Here is a 20,058-nt window from a genome sequence, read left to right on the forward strand (position 1 = left end):
TATTTAAATTTAGCGATAGTTAATAAATACCTTCTTTGAATATATATATATTTAAATGAATATTTGTTAATAGTTAACAAATTATTTATTTGAAGAGAATTTTTATGTTACATTATGTTTTATTTTGTTTCCTCTAATTGTTAAATTTAAATAAAGAATGTTAAATTAAAATAAGTATTCCTGTATCCTGGAGCACGTACCAGTAGAAAAAATGTTTGTTTAAATTTTTATTTGATTAGTAAATTTAGTATATATATATAGAGTTTTTTATTTTGTCGAATGAACGACAAATTATATGGTAAGAATTATGCAGAGATTTTCTATTATTTTAAGTCAAAATGAGATTTTCGTTTATTAACTAACTTAGATTGTTCTTAAATTCAAATAAACGCTGCTGATAAATAAATGTTCCTTAAACAACTTGCTTATATTCTATCCCTAGGGGTAGGGACACATGTAACAAATCCCGATTCCTAAATAATTTAGTTTTGGTCAAAAACTACAACCTTTTTAACAAAACTTTTTACGTCAAAAGATGAAGTAATAATATATCTTTGTTCAAGAATTGTGGTATTTTTAGTAACTTATGATTTGGAGTCAAAAGTGAAAATTGTTACTTTCATCCCTGGTCTCCTACACAAAATAGCGAAACAGTTCCCAAAGTAATAAGAGTGTGGAAATCATAAATGGACTATTCATTTTATATTGCTATTAACACTAAGTAACTGTATATAATCAATATTTTTTTTCGCAAGCGTTGTATGTAATTTAAGCATCTCCATTCACTACAACTATCTATGGAGCTATATGTATTTCTAGTATTTATATACCATCACCATCATAAGAGCCAACTTATCTTAATTTTAGGATGATGCTACGGCTAATAGACAAAGACAGACTAGTTACCATAAAAATTGCCGTCCTGAAAATTTTTCAAACGGTATTTAGAGCCATGTGGATCGCGATGATTTATTTACCTGATAAAAAAAATAAAAAACCGAGGGTTCCCCATAAACTTGTACTAGTAGGTATTTATTATAAATGGTTCGTCTGAGAAGGGAATTGAGTCTTGAAGATTTTTCCCGCTTTTCCGAGTATGATTTAAATTTTCCCCCAAAATCAGGCCCCAAAGCGCACTATTACAATATTACAATTAAAAAGTTTTTCTTTTTATTTTTACTTGTAGCATAAGACATTTCTTCTTGTCAAGTTTCATGATTCCTGTAGGTTTTGATTTCCTTGTAAGGAGGTCTGTTCAAAAAGTATCCCGAATTATTGGTCTTTCAAAGTAATCCCCACCAGATATTATACACTTGTGCCAACGTTTTTCCAATCCTCAAAGCACTTCAAAAAATCATTTTTCGTGATCTTGTTTAGCTCCTCCTTCGATGCCGTTTTTATCTCCTTAATCGTTAACGTAGCGTCGTTCTTTCATGGGCCTCTTCAGTTTCGGGAACAAGAAAAAGTCACAGAGGGCTAGATCTGGAGAATACGGTGACTGCAGCATTATTAGTGTGTTGTTTTTGGTCAAAAATTCACGCACATGCAACGATGTGTGAACAGGGGCAAAAGCTAATTTTTGTTCTTCTACAAATCCAAGCGTTTCTGGCGGATTACTTCACGCAAATTGTGCATAATTTGCAACTAATAATCTTTATTGACCGTTCTATCCTAGGGCAAGAACTTATGATGCACCACACCCCTGCAATCGAAGAAAACTGTAAGCAAAACCTTTACACTCGACCTAATTTTTTCGGTCTTGGCTCGTGCGGATGCTTCTATTGTAACGATTGAGCTTTGATTTCCATGTCATAACCATAAACCCATGTTTCGTCACCAGTTATGACCCTCTGGAGCAAATTTGGGTCGTCACGGAGTCCAACAGCTCCTTAGCAATGTTAATGCGAATTTTGGTACGAATTTCGCGACGACCCGTCTCATGCCCATATCAATGGTAAAAATCGAATGGCAGGAGCTAATCTATATGTTTAGGTATTCTGCAACTTCTCTAACGGTTATTCAACTATTGGTCAATACTTCACTTTTCTTCACTTCATCAATGTTTTCGTCTGTTGTTGACGTGCTCGGACATCGGGCACGTTCTTTGTCGTTCACAATCTTCTCGGCCCTCTGAGAACATTTTTTTACCACTGATAAACGTTGCTTGCAAAGTAGCCGTCAAAACTTAACCAAATATTCAACATGGCCGAGCTTGTCGGTATCAGTGAGAGACATGAGTACCAACATGATACCGCCACGCGTTTCTGAGAAAATGGGTCTTGACCGACAGACGAACAGACGGACAACGAAGTGATAAGGGTTCCTTTTTTCCTTTTATGGTGCAGAACCCTAAAATACTTGGTAAGTGTTGTGTTTGACTCATGTGCTTAGGTTCGGTACCTCCTCCTCAAATACACGACGTTTATTCAAATTTTGAAAGGGCTATTCTCTTAGCTAAGAATATTTTGTCCTTTAATCTGCTTTGCTAGCTAGCTAACTTTGATATATACATTTTGTTCAACATAGGGCAAAAAATTTTTAAATGTGTGTTTATCTTTTAACAACAATTGAAATTAGTGCATTTTAGTGTGATTGCTCTGTTTTTAACAGCAACATAAGGAAGTCGCTGGATTCAAACCAAATATCTTATTCGACAAAGATTTGAATGGTAGACATTCTTGGAATACGGTGTACATAAATATTATTCTTTATCGATCTACCCTACGTCGCTATTTTTATTATTTTTTAGATTGATGTAACGCAAACTAAATATTTCTAAAAACGCATGTGACTTGTTTAAACAAACAAATTAGCAAAACACTTAATAGACGATCCAGCTATGTTTTGCCAAGAGTTAGTTTTCCAACAAATTATATATTATTGCAAAAAGCAAGTAATGATAAGTAAATAAAAGCTAGAGTTACTTAATTTTATAGCTGTTTATTTCATATGCTGCGCTCAAGCTGAAAACTTCTTCTAATTAAAAAAATTTCGTGGCTCTTACCGAGTATAAACAATTTACGAATACCAAGGATCCAAGTCGTCTGGTTCGGAATAATGGCGCCTGTGCGGGACAGTAAACACATGAACTTGCTTGACTTTATCATACACATGTATAGAAGAAGTATATGGCATACAAAATTACGACACCCAGTATATTTGTGGTTAAGTAAACAATTACAGATAGTGAAAGGATTAGAAGGACGAAATCGGTCCCTGTATGAATTGCTTTGATTCTTTTTTTTGTATTGCAATAACTTCAATTGTAATTTTCTGAAATAATGATCCTTAATATTAAAAAACACTTATTTATATCATTCCAAAGGTTATGTTGCATTTTGTACGTCTCTATTCTAATTATGGCGTCAAACAAGGATTTTGGTACTTAACAAATTTTATAAGGAAACTGTTAAGTGATGTATAAGAGGGATATTGTACATTTTTTCCATCTGCCGCGATATTAAGTATATCTACTAATAATTGAAAATATCTAAACTATAAAACCTAGATTTTCCGATGAGAGAATTATACAAACTCCTACAAAATTATAATATATTTTTAACAAAATTTGTTTTCACTGTTTGAAAATCATTCCAAAGGTTATGTTGCATTTTGTACGTCTCTATTCTAATTTTGGCGTCAAACAAGGATTTTGGTACTTAACAAATTTTATAAGGAAACTGTTAAGTGATGTATAAGAGGGATATTGTACATTTTTTCCATCTGCCGCGATATTAAGTATATCTACTAATAATTGAAAATATCTAAACTATAAAACCTAGATTTTCCGATGAGAGAATTATACAAACTCCTACAAAATTATAATATATTTTTAACAAAATTTGTTTTCACTGTTTGAAAATCATTCCAAAGGTTATGTTGCATTTTGTACGTCTCTATTCTAATTTTGGCGTCAAACAAGGATTTTGGTACTTAACAAATTTTATAAGGAAACTGTTAAGTGATGTATAAGAGGGATATTGTACATTTTTTCCATCTGCCGCGATATTAAGTATATCTACTAATAATTGAAAATATCTAAACTATAAAACCTAGATTTTCCGATGAGAGAATTATACAAACTCCTACAAAATTATAATATATTTTTAACAAAATTTGTTTTCACTGTTTGAAAATCATTCCAAAGGTTATGTTGCATTTTGTACGTCTCTATTCTAATTTTGGCGTCAAACAAGGATTTTGGTACTTAACAAATTTTATAAGGAAACTGTTAAGTGATGTATAAGAGGGATATTGTACATTTTTTCCATCTGCCGCGATATTAAGTATATCTACTAATAATTGAAAATATCTAAACTATAAAACCTAGATTTTCCGATGAGAGAATTATACAAACTCCTACAAAATTATAATATATTTTTAACAAAATTTGTTTTCACTGTTTGAAAATCATTCCAAAGGTTATGTTGCATTTTGTACGTCTCTATTCTAATTTTGGCGTCAAACAAGGATTTTGGTACTTAACAAATTTTATAAGGAAACTGTTAAGTGATGTATAAGAGGGATATTGTACATTTTTTCCATCTGCCGCGATATTAAGTATATCTACTAATAATTGAAAATATCTAAACTATAAAACCTAGATTTTCCGATGAGAGAATTATACAAACTCCTACAAAATTATAATATATTTTTAACAAAATTTGTTTTCACTGTTTGAAAATCATTCCAAAGGTTATGTTGCATTTTGTACGTCTCTATTCTAATTTTGGCGTCAAACAAGGATTTTGGTACTTAACAAATTTTATAAGGAAACTGTTAAGTGATGTATAAGAGGGATATTGTACATTTTTTCCATCTGCCGCGATATTAAGTATATCTACTAATAATTGAAAATATCTAAACTATAAAACCTAGATTTTCCGATGAGAGAATTATACAAACTCCTACAAAATTATAATATATTTTTAACAAAATTTGTTTTCACTGTTTGAAAATCATTCCAAAGGTTATGTTGCATTTTGTACGTCTCTATTCTAATTTTGGCGTCAAACAAGGATTTTGGTACTTAACAAATTTTATAAGGAAACTGTTAAGTGATGTATAAGAGGGATATTGTACATTTTTTCCATCTGCCGCGATATTAAGTATATCTACTAATAATTGAAAATATCTAAACTATAAAACCTAGATTTTCCGATGAGAGAATTATACAAACTCCTACAAAATTATAATATATTTTTAACAAAATTTGTTTTCACTGTTTGAAAATCATTCCAAAGGTTATGTTGCATTTTGTACGTCTCTATTCTAATTTTGGCGTCAAACAAGGATTTTGGTACTTAACAAATTTTATAAGGAAACTGTTAAGTGATGTATAAGAGGGATATTGTACATTTTTTCCATCTGCCGCGATATTAAGTATATCTACTAATAATTGAAAATATCTAAACTATAAAACCTAGATTTTCCGATGAGAGAATTATACAAACTCCTACAAAATTATAATATATTTTTAACAAAATTTGTTTTCACTGTTTGAAAATCATTCCAAAGGTTATGTTGCATTTTGTACGTCTCTATTCTAATTTTGGCGTCAAACAAGGATTTTGGTACTTAACAAATTTTATAAGGAAACTGTTAAGTGATGTATAAGAGGGATATTGTACATTTTTTCCATCTGCCGCGATATTAAGTATATCTACTAATAATTGAAAATATCTAAACTATAAAACCTAGATTTTCCGATGAGAGAATTATACAAACTCCTACAAAATTATAATATATTTTTAACAAAATTTGTTTTCACTGTTTGAAAATCATTCCAAAGGTTATGTTGCATTTTGTACGTCTCTATTCTAATTTTGGCGTCAAACAAGGATTTTGGTACTTAACAAATTTTATAAGGAAACTGTTAAGTGATGTATAAGAGGGATATTGTACATTTTTTCCATCTGCCGCGATATTAAGTATATCTACTAATAATTGAAAATATCTAAACTATAAAACCTAGATTTTCCGATGAGAGAATTATACAAACTCCTACAAAATTATAATATATTTTTAACAAAATTTGTTTTCACTGTTTGAAAATCATTCCAAAGGTTATGTTGCATTTTGTACGTCTCTATTCTAATTTTGGCGTCAAACAAGGATTTTGGTACTTAACAAATTTTATAAGGAAACTGTTAAGTGATGTATAAGAGGGATATTGTACATTTTTTCCATCTGCCGCGATATTAAGTATATCTACTAATAATTGAAAATATCTAAACTATAAAACCTAGATTTTCCGATGAGAGAATTATACAAACTCCTACAAAATTATAATATATTTTTAACAAAATTTGTTTTCACTGTTTGAAAATCATTCCAAAGGTTATGTTGCATTTTGTACGTCTCTATTCTAATTTTGGCGTCAAACAAGGATTTTGGTACTTAACAAATTTTATAAGGAAACTGTTAAGTGATGTATAAGAGGGATATTGTACATTTTTTCCATCTGCCGCGATATTAAGTATATCTACTAATAATTGAAAATATCTAAACTATAAAACCTAGATTTTCCGATGAGAGAATTATACAAACTCCTACAAAATTATAATATATTTTTAACAAAATTTGTTTTCACTGTTTGAAAATCATTCCAAAGGTTATGTTGCATTTTGTACGTCTCTATTCTAATTTTGGCGTCAAACAAGGATTTTGGTACTTAACAAATTTTATAAGGAAACTGTTAAGTGATGTATAAGAGGGATATTGTACATTTTTTCCATCTGCCGCGATATTAAGTATATCTACTAATAATTGAAAATATCTAAACTATAAAACCTAGATTTTCCGATGAGAGAATTATACAAACTCCTACAAAATTATAATATATTTTTAACAAAATTTGTTTTCACTGTTTGAAAATCATTCCAAAGGTTATGTTGCATTTTGTACGTCTCTATTCTAATTTTGGCGTCAAACAAGGATTTTGGTACTTAACAAATTTTATAAGGAAACTGTTAAGTGATGTATAAGAGGGATATTGTACATTTTTTCCATCTGCCGCGATATTAAGTATATCTACTAATAATTGAAAATATCTAAACTATAAAACCTAGATTTTCCGATGAGAGAATTATACAAACTCCTACAAAATTATAATATATTTTTAACAAAATTTGTTTTCACTGTTTGAAAATCATTCCAAAGGTTATGTTGCATTTTGTACGTCTCTATTCTAATTTTGGCGTCAAACAAGGATTTTGGTACTTAACAAATTTTATAAGGAAACTGTTAAGTGATGTATAAGAGGGATATTGTACATTTTTTCCATCTGCCGCGATATTAAGTATATCTACTAATAATTGAAAATATCTAAACTATAAAACCTAGATTTTCCGATGAGAGAATTATACAAACTCCTACAAAATTATAATATATTTTTAACAAAATTTGTTTTCACTGTTTGAAAATCATTCCAAAGGTTATGTTGCATTTTGTACGTCTCTATTCTAATTTTGGCGTCAAACAAGGATTTTGGTACTTAACAAATTTTATAAGGAAACTGTTAAGTGATGTATAAGAGGGATATTGTACATTTTTTCCATCTGCCGCGATATTAAGTATATCTACTAATAATTGAAAATATCTAAACTATAAAACCTAGATTTTCCGATGAGAGAATTATACAAACTCCTACAAAATTATAATATATTTTTAACAAAATTTGTTTTCACTGTTTGAAAATCATTCCAAAGGTTATGTTGCATTTTGTACGTCTCTATTCTAATTTTGGCGTCAAACAAGGATTTTGGTACTTAACAAATTTTATAAGGAAACTGTTAAGTGATGTATAAGAGGGATATTGTACATTTTTTCCATCTGCCGCGATATTAAGTATATCTACTAATAATTGAAAATATCTAAACTATAAAACCTAGATTTTCCGATGAGAGAATTATACAAACTCCTACAAAATTATAATATATTTTTAACAAAATTTGTTTTCACTGTTTGAAAATCATTCCAAAGGTTATGTTGCATTTTGTACGTCTCTATTCTAATTTTGGCGTCAAACAAGGATTTTGGTACTTAACAAATTTTATAAGGAAACTGTTAAGTGATGTATAAGAGGGATATTGTACATTTTTTCCATCTGCCGCGATATTAAGTATATCTACTAATAATTGAAAATATCTAAACTATAAAACCTAGATTTTCCGATGAGAGAATTATACAAACTCCTACAAAATTATAATATATTTTTAACAAAATTTGTTTTCACTGTTTGAAAATCATTCCAAAGGTTATGTTGCATTTTGTACGTCTCTATTCTAATTTTGGCGTCAAACAAGGATTTTGGTACTTAACAAATTTTATAAGGAAACTGTTAAGTGATGTATAAGAGGGATATTGTACATTTTTTCCATCTGCCGCGATATTANTTTTTTTCACTTTTTCGACGATCATCCACAATCATTTTTTTCACTTTTTCGACGATCATCCACAATCATTTTTTTCACTTTTTCGACATTGTTATAAGTTAATGATGTGTTGAGTGGTTGAGTCGCTCATCGCACTTATCATCATCAGCATCTTCCCGACTATCTTGAAAACGTTTCTTTCACTTTTCTTCTTCTATTTTTCCACGACCTTATCACCAAAAACAAAGTTCAACACATCTAACACATTTTTTGCACTTTAATCCATTCTTATAACAAAATTTGATGCAAATTCTCTTATAAATTTTTTTCTAAAATACAAAATCGAGGAGCATACCAAAACATGTACCTACAACTTTATCGACAACTGATGAGGAAGTCAGCATGCCATATGGATATTGATAAATTTATATATATCTATTCTATGTAAGTGTACCAAGACAAGCAAAAATAATTTACGGCAATTTAGCTCATAAAATTTAAAAATTCCGGATACTTTATGCTGTTAAGTGATGTATAAGAGGGATATTGTACATTTTTTCCATCTGCCGAGGGTTCCCCATAAACTTGTACTAGTAGGTATTTATTATAAATGGTTCGTCTGAGAAGGGAATTGAGTCTTGAAGATTTTTCCCGCTTTTCCGAGTATGATTTAAATTTTCCCCCAAAATCAGGCCCCAAAGCGCACTATTACAATATTACAATTAANTATTACTTAAGTGTATAAATTGGCAACTTTAGTTTTGCTATCTGCAGACTGTAGACAGGACTTCGTTGCAGTCGCTATCTTCAGTTTCTTCTACTATGTCTTCAAGTTGACAAAACGACTGCTGTCTTGTGACACTTTTTCTGCAAAGGAATCAGCAACTGAATACATATAATATGACATTATTCTTAATGGATGGATCTACTTTTACTTGATGGATGGCTCATTTCAATTTAATGTCGCATTAAAACTATCTTTATAATTTCCACACTTCATATTGCGAAAGAATGTAAGACTTGAAATAAGATTTCTATTGATCTGATGAAAATATCATACATTTGTACAAAGCATTTAATAAATTTAATGTACATACGTATTTACAATATTACAAATTATTGACTACGCTTATTTAAATTTTGGAAATTAATGATCAATTGATTGATAATCATCAGTTAGAAGTAAATTATATAGGAGTCAGAACTAAAAATAAATAAGTTAGGGTGGTGAAACGGTTTCATAAATGCTGTACTATTTTCACTACATTAGTTTTTAAAATATCAATCTTTTTGACAAGTATTTGCTAAAATTAAATTAATTGAAGTTGAAAAACCAAATAAGCGAAACACAAGAACAAATACAAATATTAAATGATAAAATTATGTAAGTAGAAAAGACCAGGGATGCATGTAATGCGGGTTGAAATTAACAAATTAACCTATAATCGACGTGTACGATCCTGTCCGCCATGTTAGTGTTGTTTTTTCACTCCCCTCTCACTTCAGTGGCGTCCACGGTCATGTGACCATCGGTTGTGTGTTTAATTCGTAGGTGCCAGAAAATTACGTCGAAAGTTTTTGATTTCTTTTTAATCTTGTACATGTATTTATAAGTTGTAACCTTGATCGCCAATATTGATGGTTGATTACTTATCTTTAATATTTTATTATTAAGGGTCGAAGTTCTTGATCGATATTCTAAATAACAACACAGGTTTGTCAGATTTTGAGAATTTTAGAACAACTTGTTACTTTTATCCTTTAGCTACACTGATAGAAGAATTTAGTCCTGAAATTTAGCAATAGTTAATAAATACCTTCTTTGAATATATATATATTTAAATGAATATTTGTTAATAGTTAACAAATTATTTATTTGAAGAGAATTTTTATGTTACATTATGTTTTATTTTGTTTCCTCTAATTGTTAAATTTAAATAAAGAATGTTAAATTAAAATAAGTGTTCCTGTATCCTGGAGCACGTACCAGTAGAAAAAATGTTTGTTTAAATTTTTATTTGATTAGTAAATTTAGTATATATATATAGAGTTTTTTATTTTGTCGAATGAACGACAAATTATATGGTAAGAATTATGCAGAGATTTTCTATTATTTTAAGTCAAAATGAGATTTTCGTTTATTAACTAACTTAGATTGTTCTTAAATTCAAATAAACGCTGCTGATAAATAAATGTTCCTTAAACAACTTGCTTATATTCTATCCCTAGGGGTAGGGACACATGTAACAAATCCCGATTCCTAAATAATTTAGTTTTGGTCAAAAACTACAACCTTTTTAACAAAACTTTTTACGTCAAAAGATGAAGTAATAATATATCTTTGTTCAAGAATTGTGGTATTTTTAGTAACTTATGATTTGGAGTCAAAAGTGAAAATTGTTACTTTCATCCCTGGTCTCCTACACAAAATAGCGAAACAGTTCCCAAAGTAATAAGAGTGTGGAAATCATAAATGGACTATTCATTTTATATTGCTATTAACACTAAGTAACTGTATATAATCAATATTTTTTTTCGCAAGCGTTGTATGTAATTTAAGCATCTCCATTCACTACAACTATCTATGGAGCTATATGTATTTCTAGTATTTATATACCATCACCATCATAAGAGCCAACTTATCTTAATTTTAGGATGATGCTACGGCTAATAGACAAAGACAGACTAGTTACCATAAAAATTGCCGTCCTGAAAATTTTTCAAACGGTATTTAGAGCCATGTGGATCGCGATGATTTATTTACCTGATAAAAAAAATAAAAAACCGAGGGTTCCCCATAAACTTGTACTAGTAGGTATTTATTATAAATGGTTCGTCTGAGAAGGGAATTGAGTCTTGAAGATTTTTCCCGCTTTTCCGAGTATGATTTAAATTTTCCCCCAAAATCAGGCCCCAAAGCGCACTATTACAATATTACAATTAAAAAGTTTTTCTTTTTATTTTTACTTGTAGCATAAGACATTTCTTCTTGTCAAGTTTCATGATTCCTGTAGGTTTTGATTTCCTTGTAAGGAGGTCTGTTCAAAAAGTATCCCGAATTATTGGTCTTTCAAAGTAATCCCCACCAGATATTATACACTTGTGCCAACGTTTTTCCAATCCTCAAAGCACTTCAAAAAATCATTTTTCGTGATCTTGTTTAGCTCCTCCTTCGATGCCGTTTTTATCTCCTTAATCGTTAACGTAGCGTCGTTCTTTCATGGGCCTCTTCAGTTTCGGGAACAAGAAAAAGTCACAGAGGGCTAGATCTGGAGAATACGGTGACTGCAGCATTATTAGTGTGTTGTTTTTGGTCAAAAATTCACGCACATGCAACGATGTGTGAACAGGGGCAAAAGCTAATTTTTGTTCTTCTACAAATCCAAGCGTTTCTGGCGGATTACTTCACGCAAATTGTGCATAATTTGCAACTAATAATCTTTATTGACCGTTCTATCCTAGGGCAAGAACTTATGATGCACCACACCCCTGCAATCGAAGAAAACTGTAAGCAAAACCTTTACACTCGACCTAATTTTTTCGGTCTTGGCTCGTGCGGATGCTTCTATTGTAACGATTGAGCTTTGATTTCCATGTCATAACCATAAACCCATGTTTCGTCACCAGTTATGACCCTCTGGAGCAAATTTGGGTCGTCACGGAGTCCAACAGCTCCTTAGCAATGTTAATGCGAATTTTGGTACGAATTTCGCGACGACCCGTCTCATGCCCATATCAATGGTAAAAATCGAATGGCAGGAGCTAATCTATATGTTTAGGTATTCTGCAACTTCTCTAACGGTTATTCAACTATTGGTCAATACTTCACTTTTCTTCACTTCATCAATGTTTTCGTCTGTTGTTGACGTGCTCGGACATCGGGCACGTTCTTTGTCGTTCACAATCTTCTCGGCCCTCTGAGAACATTTTTTTACCACTGATAAACGTTGCTTGCAAAGTAGCCGTCAAAACTTAACCAAATATTCAACATGGCCGAGCTTGTCGGTATCAGTGAGAGACATGAGTACCAACATGATACCGCCACGCGTTTCTGAGAAAATGGGTCTTGACCGACAGACGAACAGACGGACAACGAAGTGATAAGGGTTCCTTTTTTCCTTTTATGGTGCAGAACCCTAAAATACTTGGTAAGTGTTGTGTTTGACTCATGTGCTTAGGTTCGGTACCTCCTCCTCAAATACACGACGTTTATTCAAATTTTGAAAGGGCTATTCTCTTAGCTAAGAATATTTTGTCCTTTAATCTGCTTTGCTAGCTAGCTAACTTTGATATATACATTTTGTTCAACATAGGGCAAAAAATTTTTAAATGTGTGTTTATCTTTTAACAACAATTGAAATTAGTGCATTTTAGTGTGATTGCTCTGTTTTTAACAGCAACATAAGGAAGTCGCTGGATTCAAACCAAATATCTTATTCGACAAAGATTTGAATGGTAGACATTCTTGGAATACGGTGTACATAAATATTATTCTTTATCGATCTACCCTACGTCGCTATTTTTATTATTTTTTAGATTGATGTAACGCAAACTAAATATTTCTAAAAACGCATGTGACTTGTTTAAACAAACAAATTAGCAAAACACTTAATAGACGATCCAGCTATGTTTTGCCAAGAGTTAGTTTTCCAACAAATTATATATTATTGCAAAAAGCAAGTAATGATAAGTAAATAAAAGCTAGAGTTACTTAATTTTATAGCTGTTTATTTCATATGCTGCGCTCAAGCTGAAAACTTCTTCTAATTAAAAAAATTTCGTGGCTCTTACCGAGTATAAACAATTTACGAATACCAAGGATCCAAGTCGTCTGGTTCGGAATAATGGCGCCTGTGCGGGACAGTAAACACATGAACTTGCTTGACTTTATCATACACATGTATAGAAGAAGTATATGGCATACAAAATTACGACACCCAGTATATTTGTGGTTAAGTAAACAATTACAGATAGTGAAAGGATTAGAAGGACGAAATCGGTCCCTGTATGAATTGCTTTGATTCTTTTTTTTGTATTGCAATAACTTCAATTGTAATTTTCTGAAATAATGATCCTTAATATTAAAAAACACTTATTTATATCATTCCAAAGGTTATGTTGCATTTTGTACGTCTCTATTCTAATTATGGCGTCAAACAAGGATTTTNTAGAAAAAGAAGTATTTTTTATTATAGTAACTAATAAGATTGATTTCGTAGAATAACTATTATTATGTTGAATATATTCTTCCAGTGGATAAAATTGTAGGCAACGTTACGAACATGGCTGTATATAAGGTTGCCTAAGTTAAGTGATGTATAAGAGGGATATTGTACATTTTTTCCATCTGCCGCGATATTAAGTATATCTACTAATAATTGAAAATATCTAAACTATAAAACCTAGATTTTCCGATGAGAGAATTATACAAACTCCTACAAAATTATAATATATTTTTAACAAAATTTGTTTTCACTGTTTGAAAATCATTCCAAAGGTTATGTTGCATTTTGTACGTCTCTATTCTAATTTTGGCGTCAAACAAGGATTTTGGTACTTAACAAATTTTATAAGGAAACTGTTAAGTGATGTATAAGAGGGATATTGTACATTTTTTCCATCTGCCGCGATATTAAGTATATCTACTAATAATTGAAAATATCTAAACTATAAAACCTAGATTTTCCGATGAGAGAATTATACAAACTCCTACAAAATTATAATATATTTTTAACAAAATTTGTTTTCACTGTTTGAAAATCATTCCAAAGGTTATGTTGCATTTTGTACGTCTCTATTCTAATTTTGGCGTCAAACAAGGATTTTGGTACTTAACAAATTTTATAAGGAAACTGTTAAGTGATGTATAAGAGGGATATTGTACATTTTTTCCATCTGCCGCGATATTAAGTATATCTACTAATAATTGAAAATATCTAAACTATAAAACCTAGATTTTCCGATGAGAGAATTATACAAACTCCTACAAAATTATAATATATTTTTAACAAAATTTGTTTTCACTGTTTGAAAATCATTCCAAAGGTTATGTTGCATTTTGTACGTCTCTATTCTAATTTTGGCGTCAAACAAGGATTTTGGTACTTAACAAATTTTATAAGGAAACTGTTAAGTGATGTATAAGAGGGATATTGTACATTTTTTCCATCTGCCGCGATATTAAGTATATCTACTAATAATTGAAAATATCTAAACTATAAAACCTAGATTTTCCGATGAGAGAATTATACAAACTCCTACAAAATTATAATATATTTTTAACAAAATTTGTTTTCACTGTTTGAAAATCATTCCAAAGGTTATGTTGCATTTTGTACGTCTCTATTCTAATTTTGGCGTCAAACAAGGATTTTGGTACTTAACAAATTTTATAAGGAAACTGTTAAGTGATNCAACCCATCTCAGGACCATTTCGTCCATTTTCTTCCAATCACGACCTTACTTTCTTTAGGCAAATATAAATCTCGATATTTTTTTTTTAAATGAACTGAAACACGTACCTTCTTATTGTCGTGGATGGCTTCTTTACTGCATCCAAAAGCTGTACAACATCGGGGCTGAACCGACCCTGGAATCCATTCACGCCTCTCAGTTCCCTTAATTCAACTCCCCTAAAAAGGTCACAAGCCAAAATGTCTTCCAAAGTAATATGGACGCTATTTTGAAATATAAGACGTATGACTTCAACTACTTTAGGCACTCTTTCAAGCTCGAGTTGTAAATGGGCCGGACTGGGTGGCGATGGTAATTCGTAGCCTGCGGCCATTTCGAAAAGGAGATGTCCAAATGCGGGAATGTCGGGTACGTTGGGAGAGCGAGGTGTCACTCCAAGGAATGGATTTTCTAGGCCAGCCAAGCGAGCAACTCCGTTTTGTAAAATTACGTTTCCGGAATGTAAACAATAAAATGGAGGGAAACTGCGATCACGAAGAAACATTAGGGCTTCTAAGATTTGCCGACTCAAGCGTTGGACCTACAAATCAAAATGACAAGATAACATCTCAAGAAGAACAAACTGGGAACAAATAAGAAGTTGGGGTCGTATTAAGTACCAGATTAAATGAAAAAGACCAAGACTTAATACGCAATACCAAGACCAAGAGCAGGACTAGAAGTATTTCATCAAGACCAAAACCAATACCAAAACTAGGACAGTCTTGATCTTGGTCTTGCCTTGCTTATCACTACCAGTTAAGCGAGAAATTGCAAGATGGGTACTTCAAAACTTTGCAGGGAGCGGGAAACACAATTAGGATGTAGTGAGATAAAAGCTTTCATCTCCCTTGAGAATCGTCAAAAAGACAGAACTGTTGTGGAAATCCTCACAGATCACTGCAAAACTGTGTAACCATGGGAATAAAATGGGTCAATTTTATGACAAGGAGATAAGAAGTGCTATTCACATCCTTAGTAGGCGATCAACCGCGACACCCCAAGGATATTCTCCTTTTGGGAATATTCCGTTAAAGTGTAAGCGAAAATTTAACTAAAAGGGGAAGAGAAAGGGTCACCAATACTTTTCTGGTCTGAATACACCTAAACCCGATAATAATATGAAAAGTAAAATTAAAAAAATAATGAAATTTGAAAACTTTTGTAAGGTGAAATTTCTCACTAACGTTAAGTGAGGTATGAAGAATATCTCAATTAAAATTAGATGTTTACCTGCCAAAGGGGAAGCCCAATTCCCTTTTTATTGCTTTTCAACTCCCAGTCGTCATGCCAATAAGTCCCATATATCAGATCTTTCAAACTGCCCGTTAAATTCAGTGGACTTATGAGAGCGACCTGCGAGTCCCAAAACTCTAAATCTAAAATTGGATGGATGTAAGGATGCTGCAGCCCTCTGAAAAGAGACAAAAAAGTCCGTCTAGTTTCGGGGCTGGGTGTTATTGGACACGTTGATGGCAGGCCTACTAAACTGAGTAATCTTTCCGCGCCAAGCTCAGTGTCTTGAACTATAAACCTGTAACAATAATTTTAATTTTTGGTCTTGAAGAGGAAAAAAAAATTGTAAGCAATACCAGTGTTTGTCTGCTCTTGATCCTATGTCACCGAGTTGCGTTCGAAATTCATAACGATCGCTCATGGACAGAAATTCCTTACAAATTGAAAATACACCATTTCGAATCTGTTTCTCTAACTTGTGACGTTCACTACCACTGTCGGTCCTTAGAGCACTGTATTCATGGCGGGGAACTGAGGATCTTAAAGATATAAAAGATTAAAAAAGTGCTAGAAAAAGAAGTATTTTTTATTATAGTAACTAATAAGATTGATTTCGTAGAATAACTATTATTATGTTGAATATATTCTTCCAGTGGATAAAATTGTAGGCAACGTTACGAACATGGCTGTATATAAGGTTGCCTAAAAGTGATCCATAGATCGATAATAATCATCTATTAATGTATAGTGGGGGAACTATTAGGAGGAATGATACATACAGATGAAGATGAATAATATTAATTAAAATAAAATATTGGAGATTTTCACTAAAAATATCGAATTATTTCATCAAGCAATTATGACTATAAACTTATTAACTTAATACTTATTTGAAGATATCTGCAAGTATTGAATCGAACACCCTCAAATAAAATATCAACCGTACCACGAAGGTAAAGTACTCCTTCTGTTACGAACTCACTGAAAACAAATCTTTATATCCAAAATAATATTGAAAACAGAAAGAAATCATTTCTGCCGGGCATAGATAGATACATGTTCCATAATTATATACTGAATAATTCGCAAGAAAAATGTAAATGACACGAAAGGAGTGGAGAATGTTTCAAAGTAGTGAAGTATTCACACATCATTGTAGTATTAGTGAATTTACCCATTACAGATTCCCTAAATTGAGAAAAAAATTGTTGCTGGTGTCATTCCCTCGCCGGGAATTGAACCAGAGCTACTGGTTTTACGCACCAGTACTCTATTACTAAGCTACCTATACGTACCGCCGGTGTTATTACCGTCACCTCTTCGTAGCTTAGTGGTAGAGTACTGGTGCGAAAAAGCAAAGGCCCGGGTTCGGTTCCCGGCGAGGGTATGAAAGCAGCAACAGTTTTTTCTCATTACTTTGGGATATATCTGTAGTGGGCAAAGTAAACTCAAAAATTAATTAACTAATGTATTCACAAATCCTTAATAATTACAGACATATTGTTAGTTTTTACCCTGATTTGGAAGAAAATAGTTTAATTATAGACTCAACGCTCATTGAAGTGCTTTGGGTAGAACTATCATTCTTATCATCCGAACTTTGACTTCGCGCTCTGAAGGCAACACGTTTTTGGGCGGCACTTAAGGAAGCTTTAGAAAATTCGGTAGCACTTTGAGCTCTTCTACTCATACGTCTTTTTCGTCGATAACTTGACCTGGACGGTCTTCTTTGACAAAACCGGTCGTGTCCTATCACCATTTCTTCATCTTTCTCTTCTTTCGGTTTAATATTTTGGTAAATATTGAACATTTTCGAAACTGTATTAAACACCAATAGCAAGAGTTGTAAAAACTACTGAATATTCGAATGGATTACATTGGACTGAGGTTTCCCTTTTTTTTTGTTCGAATTGTATTTACTAAGTAAGTAATTTAATTACGTTAGGAATTTGTATCGGGCAGTAAATTGTAAGGCTTCTGGGTTTCTTTGATTTTTTAAAATGTAATTATCAGTGTCTTGAGGCCACTGACTTATAATTTAATAAGCATAGTTAAATCGAGCACATAGGCTTCCAATACTTTATTAAATAAAGACGTGGTGATGATTACAATGCGATTGAATCTTATCTTTTGTTTATATTTTTAATGATTTTCAATTATGATAATATTTAACGTTAACGCGGCTTTTACAAAACATTTTTTTAATTATTTGATAAAAAGACAGCACAAATGCGATGTTTAAATGATATAAATAATCGAATACCCTAACGGAAAAAAATTAAAAGCTATGACAAATGAAATTCTATGAAACGGAAAATAATAGAAAATGATATGGTTTTTCAGAAACTTTTATGGATTTTTCTAAAGAAGTTATGATTACAAAAATGAAAAGGCATAAAAAATATTTTGAAAACTTATTTTCTGTGAAAATTAACTAAAAAGTTATAAATATCCTTCCATAATTTAACGGCACTTTTTTACTTTATTAGGTATTAGCAACTAATTAACCTGAATATACACAAGTAGGTAGATACTTCAATGAGAGTATCTATTTTTGGAGTCCACTTTATGATTAGTAACGAGTAACGTCAACGTTAAAGGTAACGATTAAATTAACTTCCGATGACTATGATTCTTTTCAATAAGTGATTATAAAATATACCTGTTCGTAATATTGTCTATTATTTACAAGTACAAACATTAAAAATTATTTTGTGTTAGCATTTTGAGAAATTGACATGTGTTTATGATTTTGCTTAATAATATGATAGTTGAGAATACATAAACTTATTATTATTAATAAACGCGTTGGTATGAAGATTTACGTTTAGATACAGCAATTATTCTATTATCATTTTACATAGTTCCTGTGCGCCTCAAAATCAAATCAAAAGTACAAATGACGAGCAAACAAGTGACTTAAAAACAAGAATTCACTGATGAAGATAAAGCAGAAGATAGCGCAGGGTAGAGTCGCTTTCAATAAAAAGAAGTCACTTCTATGCTCGCAAACGGTTAATTTAGAAATTCGAAAAAGATTGTTAACGGTGTATGTTTGGAGCACGGCGCTGTACGGGTGCGAAACATTGACGGTGAGCGTGGCGGTAAGAAAATGTTAGATGCGTTCAAAAGATAGAGAAGATTAGAAATAAAGAGGTATTAAAAAGAATAACTGAACAGGGTGGAAGTCAATAAGAAATAGGCGAGATAGGTTGGTAGGACACCTTCTCAGGCATGAAGGGCTAGTCAGACATATTAGAGGCAGCAACAGGAGTTAAGAGAAGTAAAGGTAGACCTATATTAGATTACTATACGCAAATAGTTAAGGATGTGGTTATTCTAGTTTTAGGGAAGTGCGAAAATTAGCTCAGAATAGGAAGGAGTGGAGGTGCGTATCTAACCAGTTTTTAGGACTGACGACCTCATGATGATGATAACATCACAGCTACTATTATGTCAACCTTTAAGAAAAAATTCCTGTTCGATGGTCAAATGTCCCCTAGTTTTGGCACATTCTGTACGATAACATTTGTACTTACTTGCATCTCCTAATCCAGAAAACTACTGCAGCAAATATCCCGATTCCGAAGACCATGCAAACTACAACCACCTTTAAAAAAAATTACAACGATAAAGCCAGTCTCTCAGTAGCAATAAATTACTATATAACACAGGTCTGCAAAATACACCTTATTCAATACTTTCAAAAGAAAAGTATTTATTGCTTTTATCATTTTCTGTAAAGACGGAACTTATAAGTTAGGATCGTGTTTTGTTTGTCCATTTCACAAATTTTATTGTCTTCTATTTGTTTGTGACACAGTTTCACATTTCGGTATTTTCAATTTAGCGAATATTGTTGATAAAATTAGTCTTCTGTTGAATTAATATAAATATGTAAATTGTTTTTTAAATTGTTACCTATATTAAAGCTAATTAATTAATTTTATAATTATATCCTCTATAAATTTTTTAAATAATTCTTTATTATTCC

General features: G+C 31.6%; 1 protein-coding gene across 4 annotated transcripts in view; it reads right to left on the minus strand.

Moving 5' to 3' along the window:
- Positions 1-20,058, minus strand: part of LOC108744156 (slowpoke-binding protein) — a 52,019-nt gene that overhangs the window by 26,874 nt on the left and 5,087 nt on the right. The window contains exons 1-6 of one of the 4 annotated variants that reach the window (XM_025973788.1): positions 17,579-17,924; positions 16,421-16,603; positions 16,062-16,362; positions 14,897-15,369; positions 13,167-13,226; positions 9,156-9,242 (exon numbers count right to left, since the gene is read on the minus strand). In XM_025973788.1, coding sequence (XP_025829573.1) covers positions 13,181-13,226; positions 14,897-15,369; positions 16,062-16,362; positions 16,421-16,603; positions 17,579-17,874 — 1,299 coding nt within the window. In that variant the 5' untranslated portion in view covers positions 17,875-17,924 and the 3' untranslated portion in view covers positions 9,156-9,242; positions 13,167-13,180. Of the gene's footprint in view, positions 1-9,113; positions 9,243-13,166; positions 13,227-14,896; positions 15,370-16,061; positions 16,363-16,420; positions 16,604-17,578; positions 17,925-19,603; positions 19,675-20,058 lie in introns of those variants that run through there. The other 3 variants (XM_018479783.1, XM_018479781.1, XM_025973789.1) reach the window with 3 other exon arrangements.

The sequence above is a fragment of the Agrilus planipennis genome, unplaced genomic scaffold (genome assembly GCF_000699045.2).
Source record: "Agrilus planipennis isolate EAB-ADULT unplaced genomic scaffold, Apla_2.0 scaffold18, whole genome shotgun sequence".
In the NCBI taxonomy this organism is placed as follows: Eukaryota; Metazoa; Arthropoda; class Insecta; order Coleoptera; family Buprestidae; genus Agrilus; species Agrilus planipennis.